This window comes from Malaclemys terrapin, chromosome 5 (assembly GCF_027887155.1).
Source record: "Malaclemys terrapin pileata isolate rMalTer1 chromosome 5, rMalTer1.hap1, whole genome shotgun sequence".
Lineage (NCBI taxonomy): Eukaryota > Metazoa > Chordata > Testudines > Emydidae > Malaclemys > Malaclemys terrapin.
The window spans coordinates 53785263-53799061 of NC_071509.1; the positions used below are offsets into that span (position 1 = coordinate 53785263).

Here is a 13799-nt window from a genome sequence, read left to right on the forward strand (position 1 = left end):
CATACTTCTCACAGTGATGATTTTTTTTTTTCAGGGCCAGCGTGTCACCAGTTTACATATGATACCTTACATGACACCTTTTAGATCCATATTATGACAACAGTATGTTGGGGGTAATGAGTATCAGGCTTGATCTGAGTTACAGTATGCTGGGCCCTCTGCCAGTTGGCATTGTGGGGGGCTCCCAGGGACACATCCTGACAGCTTTGTCAAGATGAACTTTCCCTTCTTCGCATAGAAATCTGTTCTACTGTTCTAACACATTTGTTGGGAAACTCTTCCCCATATTATAAGTCTAAATTTTTTCTTGGCATAATTTCACTCCACTATACCTAGTTATGTGCTCCTGGGCAGCTGTAAACTATTCCTCTTCAATCTTGGTGTTTGCATGTTTCAAATACTGTACTTGTATCCCTTCTTAATTACCATTTGGCCAAGCTACACACATTTTCATTCTTCATGTCTGTCTGTCTAATATAGTTATATGGCCCTGTTACCTTAGTATATGAGCAGCTGTGTTTCTTCACAAGGCACTTCATCAAACCTCTTAATACATTTTTGCCCTTTATCTAGTTTATTAACAGATGTAACACATGCTTCCTAAATATTATTTACACTAAATTGTACAAGGTGTTATATCTTGAATTATTAACTAGACAATGTAGTTACCAAATTCTTAACTGTTAGAAAGCATGTTTAGCATCACAGATGTGCATCAAATGCTCGGTTGCAGAAAAATGATCCCCCATTACGAGAGATGGGCTTGAACCTATATTTCAAATGCTAATCTAGGATTGGATCAGAGTTTGCAATTTGTGCCACTCTCTGTGATGAGCCAAACTGGATCACTATGGACTTTGGGAATGTTTGAAATCAGATCCAAATGTCCAACATCCACATTTGGAAAAGTTTAGAATTTGATTCAGCCAAACATAGAGTTAAACAGTTTGGGTATGGCGCTGCTCAGGCCTATCTCTACTAATCACAAAGATTAATTTCATTTCTGACTGTCATGAGCTGCCCCTTTCTGGATGCACACCTTGTTCAAAACTTGTGTGTTTGTGTTGCTAGTACACTCCCTTTTACCCCTCTAAGGATACATCTGTGCTTTGAGCTGGAGATGTAATTTCCAGCTCAGGTAGAACTAGGCACCGACTTCTCCTCTGCCCGGTGGGTACTCGACCCCCCCTCACCCCTGCCCCACCCCTTCTCACCCCTGCACTGCCCTCACCCCACCCCCTTTCTGCCCATCCCCTTCCCGCCCCCACTCCACCCCCTTCCACCAAGTCCTCGCCCCTGCCCTGCCTCTTCTCCGCCTCCTCTCCTGAGCGCGCCGCATCCCCACTGCTCCCCCTCCCTCCCGGAAAGTCCTAAGCACAGCCAAACAGCTGTTAGGCAGTGGGCGGGAAGTGCTGGGAGGCAGCGGGAGGAGCGGAGCCGCGGCACGCTCGGGGGGGGGAGGGAGAAGGTGAGGAGGGGGGAGCTTGGCTGCCGGTGGGTGCAGAGCACCCACAAATTTTTCCCTGTGGATGCTCCAGCCCTGGAGCACCCATGGAGTTGGCGCCTTCTGCGAGTAGATATATGCGTGCTAGCTTTGACAGAGTTTGTGCGCTAAAAATAGAAGCGTAGCGATGGCAGCATGAGTATCAGGATGGAATAGCTGCCCGAATAAGTACAGGAGCTCCCCGACTTATGCAAGCGTTCCGTTCCGGAACGCCTTGCATAAGTCGAGTTTTGCGTAAGTCGGGAATGTATCTCCGACAATTACATGCCAAAAAAAAAAAAGGTGCTTACGGAACTTTTTCCGTATGTCTGGATTTCTGTAAATTGGGTTTGCGCCACCTGGGGAGTGTCTGTACCTGAGATTCCAGGCAGGATTGTACTTGGGGAGTCTAGCCCATCCCACCACTCATGCCATGGCAGCTTCACTTCTATATTTAGTGTGCCAGCTCGATCAAAGCTAGTGTGCCTGCTGAAGCTGGAAATTATGCCTCCAGCTTGAAGTGTAGGCATAGCTTAAGCTTCCTTTCAGGACAAACCTGTGAATACTAGGCAATCTTGGCTGCTTTTCCTAACTCTATTTCAGCTTCAGATAGGTATTTTGGAAAAATCATGTTGCCTTCATAATGCCTGTATGAGGCTGGTAACCAACGATATGGTAAAGGGTGGGTGAAATTTGCACAAATGAAAGAGAAACCAGATTTATAAATGAAAAACATAAAACATTTTCTAAACCTGCAGATAGTTCTAATCTGTATAACCGCACTAATGCTGTGTACAAGCTGCAGATAACTCCTTTTTGCAACTTTTGAAGGGTAGTATTTTTCATTGGTTTGGCTTCCATAGACATTACTAGTCCCATGCAGACTTGCACCTTTGAAACTCTCAGGCCCCTCAATTTTCTCTTCTTGCTTCCTTGTGTTCTCTTTCCTTCCCTTTCTGTTCTGCTCTCAGTCAGCTCTTCATCCTTCATCAGTTCTCTTTAAACTTACTTAACGTTTTACTTTTTTTGTTCTTAGCTCCCAGCATTTTTTCTCCTCCATCATCTGAATGCTCCTCCCAATTAGAGCCATTGCCATAAGGCTGTAGCACTGAATTGCAGCCCTCTTTTGCATGTCTTAGTCATTCAGTCGGGAGCTAACGTTGTTTCTGCACCTTGCTAAATAGAGAAGAGGCTACAGATACATGGAAGGCCAGAGGATTGGAAGAGCAAATCTGCCTGATGACAGGAAGCACTTTATATGCTTTCAGCACTGCAACACAATAAATGCCAAGAAACAAGTTATCCGCTGTCCCAAAAGATGTATACGAACCAGGATAAAACCATGGAACTTTCCAAGACCCAGGGGCTATGTACTAAAATAGGGGTGTCTGGTCTTTATACTTGGGGAAATATGGAAGGTCACCCTTGCTGTAGTTTCTCTTAACTTTTGTTTGGCTACCGAGCCAGTGGAAGGCTAGAAGGAAACAATTAACTCTGGTATTTTTATTCACCAAAGAATTAGAAATGGTTCTGTCTCTTTAAAATTGCGAACAGTGTGGTATTTTGTGCTGTGATTATTACTGCCATGTATGATTATTACTGCCATGAAATTGTTCAAGTGAAGAGAATAACTTCATGGTATACTGAGATGTGACGTGGCCTTATCCTACTCAATTCCTTTGTCTTTCCGCAGGGCTGTCTCAGCTTTGCACTTTCAATGCTGGCAATGGTTAGATTTCTATTACTTTGATTTAAAAAATTTAGAATTGAAAAAAGTGTTAAAGTCATGGCAATGTAAGTTGGTGAATAGAACCTATCTGGTGGAAATTTATCTGATCAGATCTGAGATGAGCAGTAATGGACTAGGGTGTCTGTGGTTTAATGAGATAAGAAAGGATAGGTGCCCCGGTCGTCTTTGTGTAAAGTGCCCATAATAAGAAGTCGATTGGTGGTGAATTACAAGAATGATCATTAAAAGAAGAGACTGTTCTCTCCACTGGCAAGCTTAGGGGCACACCTTCAAAGATCACTTCGTGTGTGTCTCTCTTTGTCTGTGTGAATTTAATTTGTTTGAAAGGTGTTGGACTGACAGCCCTGGCAAACGAAGACTTCTGTTTACCCTCAGAACAGGTATAGCACAGACAGCAGCAGTGTAAGTTTTTCCACTTTTCCTTACCCACAACCCTAATCCTTGGGAGGAACAAATCTGGAGGTGAGAGAAAGTGCAGTTTATTCTCTATGCCCATTCAGTTCTGAGCCTCTCTGCTGATGTGCCAAGGAGAATGTCATTTAGTTCCATGTATGACTATCATTTTTGTGATGTGGACACCTACCCACTAGGAACTGGACCAAGACCACCAAATTCATTTCACATAAGTGACTGAACAGGCATAGGATGGTGTAACTCCTGGTCACTACCAATAAGCGCTGGATTCAAACCAGTGTCCTAGAAGTGGATGTCTTTATATCCCATTGCTAATCCCTTATACAATCCCTTGGATCACCCATTTTCTTACATTTACCTGATTAGTTTGCTATGTGTACCCATCTCAACTGGTAAATATTAAATTATAAAGGAGAGGAGAGACAGAATTATGCTGTTTGAGGAAGTGTGAATCCTTTTGTGTTGCCTCATTGCCATTCCCTTATGCCACACCCTGTTTAATTAACATGTCCTGTCTTTTGCATCAGTAGTACCTGACCTGACACTTCCTGGCTTCTAATGGAGTAATTTAGACTGGTCTACAGCAGCTCTGTTTTTGATTTGGTTTGTTTTACTGACTTAAATATTTTCACTGACTGTATATAGGTTGTGGCCTCTATCTGAATTGGTGAGCTGTTTGCTTTTTTTGTTAAACAGGCAAGTTTGCTGACCAGTCATGTTTCCTGAGTTCAAGGTTTAATGATCATGTCAAATCAAATTGCATTAGCAGCGTTCAGTGCCTTACACCTAAGGTAATGCACATTGAAAAGAAAAAAACCTCATGTGGTCTGTTTTGTTATGATGAAGCAAAAATTAAAGATCTATGTCTAGAATTAGCTAGAATTATATCTCACTCTTAATGGTCCCAGTGGCTTCACCTCACCTTGTATCCAAAATAAGACAAGATGAAAATGTGAGGTAAGCCATGCTGTCAAGAGAGCACAAATTTCAGGATGTCATCAATATTATTAATACAGCTAATGGAGCTTCTCAAGGGTGAATTTATTGTTACATTAGGGAACTTCTCACTGCTGCTTCCTCTGAAACCAGGCCTGAATGATTTATTAAATGCATTCCTGATTTTTAGAAACTTATCTCAGGGTTTCCCAACTAAGGCTCCAGTGCACATGCTTAACTTTATTACCATTAGCAGTCCCACCAAAAGCCCACCCTGAATACATTTTTGCCCTGAAACCTTGAAGATCCCCAGGGCTCTCATGGTTCTGCAGGGGTCTCCACATCTACATTGACCTCTAGCAGTGTCCTTTGTCCAGTTCCTGGCAGCATGTTCCATTGGCAACAGTCTACTCATGGCCGCCCACTGGGTGTGAGGCGGAGACATGCACAAGCTGCGGCTGCGGAGGACGCATAGAGCTCTGTCTGGATTAATTTTTCCAGGAAATCTCTGCAGGGCTGGGGAGGTGGATGTCTTCTTTCCATTTTAGCCTCCCTAGTCCTGACGCTAAACTGCACAGTCTCCATCTGCTTCCTTTAGCATTGACCACAGACCCATAAACTACCCTCTGAAGATAGGGAAACAGTGTTGTGAGAGTGGTTAAATCTAACCATGTAATTGCATGGGAAGGGAAAAATCTGTGTGGTGCATTTCCTCTGCACATGGATCTAGTGGTTGGCATGGGCTGGTGTGATCCATATCCAGTATCCTTCCAGACCATGTTCAGGGACTGTTTCAGGAGAGTTCAGTAATACGTTTTTTTGTAGCTCTGAATATTTCAGGTAAAATGTCAATGTGGCTTAGCCAGTAGAGCTTTGGCAGCTGTTCAAGCTATAGATATTGTGTATATAAGATATAATGTGTATGCACTACCCATACACACATACAATTCCTCTTCAAATTCTTACAAAAATAGTTCTGTTTTTATCTACAAACTTAATAGCAGTCAGGTTTTGATATCAGTCAGTTCCCACTTACATGGGCAGCGGGTATCGCAGGCCAGGAGAGGCTGCGCCTCTCCAAATAGCCAGGCATGGCCCTGCCCATGCTCTTCCCCGAGGCCCCCTCCTGCTTCCCGCTGCTTGCCCCATGGCCCCAGCCCAAGCAGGCTGCTCCTCTTCCCCTAAGCGGGCTGGGGCTAGGATGGGCTGGCCTGCGGCCTGGGAGTTGGGGCGGCTGGGGGCTCTGGGACCGTACCACCCGGTGCTCCGGGGCTGGGGGCCTGGGGTGTGGGGCACCCCATGACTGGGGTGGGGTGCGGCTTGAGAGACTGCTTCTCTCCTTGTGCAATTTTGCCACAGTTGTCAGTGTAGGCACTCGAGCTGGTGGTAGTGTTCTCTGTGATGGGTTCACGGTTCTGTGTAAATTCCTTGTGGTCTGAAATAGTCTTGGTTTTCTGACTGTTAGGGCATGCTGCAAGGCACATCTATTTGTGGTGCAGGGTACTATGGAGGGACGGTTTTGATGGGGGTTGGACCTGCATGGAAAAAGGAGTTTGTACTGTAAGGGTTCAGGTTCTGTTGATGAGGAAAAAGCTGCTGTTTAAAATTATTTGTGTTCTGCTCATGTAATTTGTCAGAGACACTTGGGGAGTTGGATAGTCGCTTTTTAAATTAGAAATAAAAGTAAACTCAGACCAGACTAGTCCCCTTATGTCATAAGAATCTATCCGTTTCACTAACAGAATGAGTCTTACAAGAAACATACTGATTATAAAACTTACCCCTTTGATAAATATACTGTAAAACTCTTGGTAATGCCCTGAGAGGCAGAGGGTGGGGGGGAGCAAATAGGTATGTTATTCCAAGTTCTCCTTTTACCTGTTCCTCCTCCTCTCCTATCACCTCCATCTCATTTGTCTGTCCATCTGTATTTTGGGATATAACTGTCCTTATGTTTGTGTGGTATTGAGGTACCTGAGCAGTGATTGGGATTCTGAGACGCTGCCATAATAATAGTTTGGTTATTTGAACTGTGTTAACTTGGCCAGAGAGAGAAATTGTGATCCAAGAAATGAGAGCTTGTTTTGAATGTGCCATGGGTTTAATGAAGGTGCTTTTAAGAAACATTTGTTTATCCCTTTCAAGAACCACCTTCACTGGTACGCAGGAGCCAGGATCTCTGTCACCCTAACCAGAAGATAGCCATTAGCTATTTGGGTTTCTTATAAATCCATTCTCATCAGGATATATATGACACCAAAAATTCCAAGTGCAGAGTTGTGAACAATTTTGCCACTAACCAAAATGTGTTCTGGGCAGAGAGATCAACTATAGGATCTAAAGTCTTTGAGGTCAAGATTTTCAAAAATGTGTGCCTAAGTCTAGGCTTGAAAATCTATATTTGAAAATCTAAATAAGTGGATTTAAAAGGCTAACTTTAGTCACCAATTTTTAAAAGAATCTTTTCCAAAACTTCTAAGACATCAGTTTATGAATCACAGTATAACAAGAAATGGAGAAAGAATTTAATTCAGGATTGTCTAGCACAAGGCTACTATGCTCCGCACTTTGAAAACCTGGCCACTTATTTAGGTGCTAAATATGGACCTAGGAGCCTAACTTTTGACTACTATTTTTTAAAGTCTTGCCCTCAAAGACTGGAGGTCATAGATGTTTGAAACTTCTGTAAAGTAGTAGCCAGTGGAGTAATACATTAAGGGCCCAATACAAAGCCTATGGAAGTAAATGGAAGGAGTTCCACTGATTTCAGTGAGCTTTTGCTGGTGACCAAAATGTGGGACTAGAACTGATTAGTAAAGCCTTCTTTCGATATTTGAGCTTTTCTCACTTCCAGAGAGGAAATCTCATTATTTTCACTTCCTCTGTGAAGATGGTGTGGTCTTGCTAAGGCCTGGTCTACACTAGAAAATTAGGTTGGTTTAACTACGTTGGTCAGAGGTGTGAAAAATTCACACCCCTCAGCAGCGTTGTTAAACCAACCTAAGTCCCCGTGTAGTCAGCACTAGGTCAACGAAAGAATTCTTCTGTCAACCTAGCTATCACCTCTCAGCGAGGTAAAGGTAGTGTCTAAACTGAAGTGCTACAGCGGCACTGCTGCAGCGGCACGCTGTGCCACTGTAGCGTTTTAAGTGTAGACATGCCCTAACTCACTTCTCATCTCCATTTCGTACCACGTAAGCCTTTCTCAAAGTATTAGTACCTAACTACAGTGTTTCTCACTAAGCTTAGGGAGTGGATTGCATGGTGATGACTTGATGTATAACAGTTTCTATAGATGTTGGAAATGTTAATTGTAAAATAATTTAATTTTTAATCTGTTGCCTTTTAAAATGACTCTTTTATATAGCAGTTGTTATATTTTCAAAGTACCATGCCAGCTGTTTACTTTGTTTACTTCTATAAAAAGGTAAGTTGTCATTTTTCAATTTTATAGAGGGGGAAACTGGGAGCAGAGAGGTTGAGCAACTTACCTCATTTCATATAGCAAGTGAGAGGCAAGTAAAGGGTTTGAATTTAGGAGTTCTTGGCTCCTAATCCCATTATTGGTTCACTAAATCACACTGATTTACCAGCTAAGAATTACCTTTTGCATTTTCTTTTAGAGGCTCCTTTACTTTATGAGGACTTTAGTGCAGTTGAGGGAGTGTTAAATAAAAGCTAAATATAGGAGTGCATGCACAACTTGATCCATAGGTCTGCATCCACAAAGTTTCCTTTCACTTTACGATATGTTCTTAAGAGCTCTCTAAAAACTAAAAACATGTTTTCTTGGTGATTTCATGCTTCTGTTATTTCCTCCTCAGAGAAGATCAAGTCTGGAGGTTTTCTGACTACATCTGAAATTGTAGGGATGATCAATTTGTTTAAGAAACCTTGTAAGTACACAAACTGGTTTTGTGGATTCTGAAGCATACAATGTTCTGTAAGTCAAACGTGCGTTGTTAATTTTTTGTGGTTTAGCTGTGAGTACTCCCAGTAAATGGCTGATTGAAGGCATAGTGTGCTGTGCTTCATGTTTGTAAATTTGAGCTGCTGCTAATTTATGTGTTGCTTTCCTTCATTTTCATCGGGTCTTTAATAAAAAAAGAAAAGTGTGTGTGTGTATGAACTAGAGTCAAATCCAAATGCAAGAGTAATAGAGGGCATGTTCTTCCATTATTCTATTTGCATTTTTGTAGGCAACTAGCATCAGGGGGAGCTATCTTCACCTTGATGGGAGATCTTAATCCTCATTATTTCTGTTTCATAGCTGCAATCTATACCTGTCTATAATCTATATTTTTCTGTTGTCTTTTGAATTGGCTCTTTTGACCTATGAAGGTACAGAATTCATGTATTTGCGGGCTAGAAGATAACTTTGGTGAGGAATGTGAAAGTAAGTGTGTGTGTGTGTGTGTGTGTGTGTGTGTGTGTGTATTTCGGATCATCCTGGTTATTTTTCAGCATCAGCAAAGATTATTTTTAAAAGCTTTCCTCTGAAATTAAATTGCTACTGGATTTTTCTGTATTGTCAAATGGTACCATCTCCTAACTGCGCTTGATATTCAATGATAAAAATGGAATGATACTAACTATAGTTTTTATCTGCTACATGGGATTTGCAGGGATTATTTGACAAATGTAATATTAACTTGATTTATATGAACTGAAGAGGCACCAATGGTATTAGATTTGTGTCTGTGTAATTATTAGGCATTATATGATTCACTAATGCTGCGTTAAATGTGTTATCTTTTTTCCTAATATTTTTTTCTGACCAAACTGCTGTTTAAATGAACAAGATTTGTTTTCAATAAAAGCCAATGGATAATGTTTTTATATTATAAAGGACACGGCATAACATTTCAGGCTTTCCTGATGTACGTGAACAATGATTCACAAGCAAGTAAAACAATAGCACTCTGTTTTCATTAGATTAGATGAAGCTTCACCTGAGCCTGCATGCTTGAAAATCCACCAGAGGGAAAAAGAATTTTTATTTAACTCACATTTTACCATATGGAATAATGAAGTAAATCCCACTGTAACTAGCTGTCAGGTCAAACCTTTCATCAGGGAAATAAAGAACAAATGAGTGAGTGCATTGAGAGCTTGAGCACTGAACATGTTATATAACCAGGTCTAATTATACATTCAAAGGATAGCAGAAAGAGAGAGAGACAGACATACAACATTAGGAGGGAAATCATTTAGGAAGAAGACACAAATGATTTGACATCTGAATTATTTGAAATACCTGGCCAGCTCTGTATTGTAATATATTAATAGATCATATGCTCATTTGATTAGCAATTCACTGAGAAAAACAGAACAGACTTATTCACAAAGGAAAAACTTCTTTATACTATATGTGTGGGAGTACAGTATGTTCGTTCAGTACAAAGGAAAGGATTTACTCATGTCAAATTTTCAGACTTGTTTAGGTTTCCTCTTGTTCCGTAGTCAAGACAACTTTGCCATTAGCATTGTTGGGAAGGAAACTGCCTTCCTTTTGTTGTGTGACTTTACATTACAGTGTTAGCTATTACTAGTTATGGGACGTATTGAGATTTCCTCTGAGACCTCTTTCCACTTGGATTCCCAAGAACTCAGCTCAGACCTAACCTTCAAATTCCAGATCCAAGCTTTCTCAGACTTAGGAATGTTTGAATCCAGGGTTTGGTTTGTGATTACGCACTTGCTACAAACTTACCACTGAAATAATGATTGTCTTATCTTATATCACACGTTTGGCATAGATTATTGGATCACATCTCCTATAAAAACTGCCAGATACCTGGCAGCCAGCCATGAGCCACATTCCAGGATAGATTAATTATCCTGAGAGTCACCATCTCTTTTTCTGATATAGGAAATGTATATCCTGAGGTACCTCCTACTTTAATAGAGAGAGAGACATAAATTGGGTTTGCATCCCTCATCTGACCCATACACTTTGAGTCCTGTGAGTGGTATAAGGGTAGAAGTTCTTGTGGAAAGGTAGATAGAACTACCACATAGAGCAATCTTCTGTTGTTGAAATATAACCCAGGTAACTGGCATGAAGCATCCTTTGAATGCCTCAGGCTTGCGTCTCTTTCATTAGTCCAGAATGGGTGTTGGTGTTAGAACCTGACTGTTACCATTCCCCAGACCTTCCTTGATCCAGTGTCTGGTCGCTCCAGACCTTCCCATCTTGCATCTATTTAGCACACATAGAATATATATATGAAATAGCACTTGAGTTGACCATAACACCAAATAAATGATAAATGGATGATAAAATGAACCAATTGGCTACAGTTTTGAACTGCTGTATGTGATACTGCCACTTGCTAACCAAGTTCTTACGCAAATAACATGCTGACCATGACTTGTCCTTGTCTACACTTTAAGGTCATGGTCATCATTGCATTGGCAAACGTGATTGTTTAAAATGGTGTTTAAAAACCTATTGAATTCCCAAGTGCGGATGGTCACAAGGGACATGAGCAGTCTCGGTCCCTAAACTCGGAGTAGCACAGAGACTGCTCCCTTTTGTCACCACTATAGCTGCACATCCTTCCAAAGAGAGTGGGAAGAGATGGATGGAGGTGGGAGCTGTGCCTCTTCCTTCAGCTTTGCAACAGCCCACACATCAGGCCAGGCACACCCAAGGGATCAGACTGCACACCAAGGAGCTTCTGGGGTGTTTGTGCCTCTTTTTAAGGCAAAATTCCTTACACACACACACCCTCCCCCCCACACACACACATCTAGTGTGATTCAAAAGGGGGAGGAAGTTTGGTTTAAATCAAAAGTGAGGAAAGCCCCTTGTAGTGAGAAACATTAGAGATGATGCTTCTCTCCCACCCGGTGCTGCAGACCAGCAACTGAAGATGACTGCCATCATTTATTCTTTCATATAATCACAGAGCCTGTTTTTAAAGAAAAAGAGGGAGGGGTGAGGGAAGCAAGAGCTTAACTTACATTACAGATAAATATTCCATTACCTTACTCATACCGTAACCATCTTTGCACTGTTACCTCAGATAACTGACACTGCAGACATTTTCTCACAGTATCAGGACTAATGCAGTTATGCAGAGCATCAAGGGGTCTTCCCCAAAATGCAGTAGGAAATCTGATGAGCTCTGGCATAGTAATCTGATGTTAATAACTGGGAAAACAAGAGCATTGAAATGATCATTCTCTTTGGAAATAATTTTCTTTAAAGTAAAATGTTAATTTCCCCCCTCTACAAGTCATGATTGAGATGAATGCCTACAATGCAAGGTGACTACAGCTGTTGTTTTGATGTTCAAACTTGACAAATCTTTCCGAAGTGGTGGTGTGAGGAAGACCTCCTCCGTATCAAACAGCTGCAAACTGGATTTGCTGCTTGATGTACCTCAGCTTTAAAATGCACGAAAAAGAGAGGTGTGTTCATCTGTCCAGAGTAGCCAGTCACACAGCTGAGAAGGATTCCTTTGCTATTGTTCATTTCTTTTTAGTAGCTTGTTCATTTCCACCCATCTCACTTTTTGTATTGAACGTCAATTTTTAGCATTTGCATGCAGTGTTGTTGTAACCCACATACCTCCTGGATGTGGTGTTCTGTCCCATCTAGTGGCACCAAGACCACATAGAGAGAGTAAAATTAATCTGCTCTACAGCTTTAGCTAACAGCCAGTTGGCTCTTAGCTCATGAAGTTGAGGCTCATGCACTAAGCTCCAGAGGTCCCCAGTTCAATCCCGCCTGCTGATGACCGGTGTCTGTTGGCGTTACAAGTGGGGGCTCGTATCCACAATTTTATTGTACTAGTTTCATTCAATCCAAAAAATATTGAAACAAAATCTGATATCCAATTATAACCCTGTTGAAACACAAACCAGTGTTCTCATTGGTTGACTAGTGTTTCTCTTGTAGGAACTGATCCTATCATATGCTGAACATCTCCTGCGAGGTACTGAATCCCCTCAACTCTCATTGAAGTCCATTGGAGTTGAGGGCACTGGGCACCTCATACTATCATGTCCATAGAGAGTCAGGATAGAGGCTGCTGGTGTAATCACCTGGGAACACCAGGAGTAATGATGGTGTCTGTCCTAGGAAGCAAAGAGCCTAGCAATGTAGAACTCGTAATTTGCACCTCCAGTTGTCTGTCTAATGTCCATATCTAAGATACATGTTACTGTGGTGTCTTAGAACCTGTAGTGCATTAATTTCCCTTGACAATAGATACATTTAACTGTCCCTACTGATCATTATAGGACCTGCATGGAAAATTGTATCCTTTTATTAGTGTACTGAGTCCTTCCTACATCCTCTCTTAAGCTATCATGATTTCTGTGTTATACAATTGTAGGTTCACAAAAACATAGGGCTGGAAGGGACCTAGTGAGGTCATCAAGTCCAGTCCCCTATGCTGAGGCAAGTAAACCTAGATCATCCCTGACAGGTGTTTGTCCAGCCTGTTCTTAAAATCCTCCAATGAGATGGGGATTCTACAACCTCCCTTGGAAGCCTATTCCAGAATTTAACTAGCATTATATTTAGAAAGTTTTTTCTAATACTAACCTAGATCTCCATTGCTGCAGATTTAGCCCATGACATCTTGTCCTACCTTCAGTGGACATGGAGAATAATTCATCACTATCCTCTTTATAACAGTGCTTAACACATTTGAAGACTGTTATATCAAATAAAATAAATTACAATGAATGTTGGTGATGCTGAAGAGAAAGCACTGGCTGTCTCCTTTGGCATTCAGATGTAATTGGGTCCAACTTTTATTCCTAAATGTAAGGCATTTTACTAGTGTAATGGTATTAACGATTTGTAACCCACACAACAAAGAAACTCTGCATAATTAGCATGATTTATCACAATGGCAAACTTTGCCTAGAACTAAGCTGGCATGGAAATGGAACAGTGTCCCGTTCTGCTCCCGCCTCCCAAAAATTGTCTGGTTGTAGTAGCTCAGGGATAAGGACATTTTGCTCCTTAGTTAAAGGCCCTTTCATTATTCATTTACTTTATGTACTTTTCTAAAGTTTATGCTTTTATGTTCATGAGCTTCATTTTTATGGCTACTGCTCTTTTCTCTTGAAAGTTATAAATAGCCCCCCCGCTATAAAGTAGAACAGACAAAACTGGAATGAAGATTTCATCATTCTGAAACATCTACAACTTGTTTTTTCATTTTGCCAGCACAGATCTTGTAAAGGGGCCTT

The 13799-nt window shown here is 41.4% G+C and overlaps 1 protein-coding gene across 1 annotated transcript in view; it reads left to right on the forward strand.

Annotated features, from left to right (window-relative positions):
* Nucleotides 1–13799, forward strand: part of CRACD (capping protein inhibiting regulator of actin dynamics) — a 132406-nt gene that overhangs the window by 15005 nt on the left and 103602 nt on the right. Inside the window, exon 2 of the mRNA XM_054029589.1 lies at nucleotides 8408–8479. Within this exon, the coding sequence (XP_053885564.1) occupies nucleotides 8455–8479 (25 nt within the window). The 5' untranslated portion in view covers nucleotides 8408–8454. The remainder of the gene's footprint in view (nucleotides 1–8407; nucleotides 8480–13799) is intronic.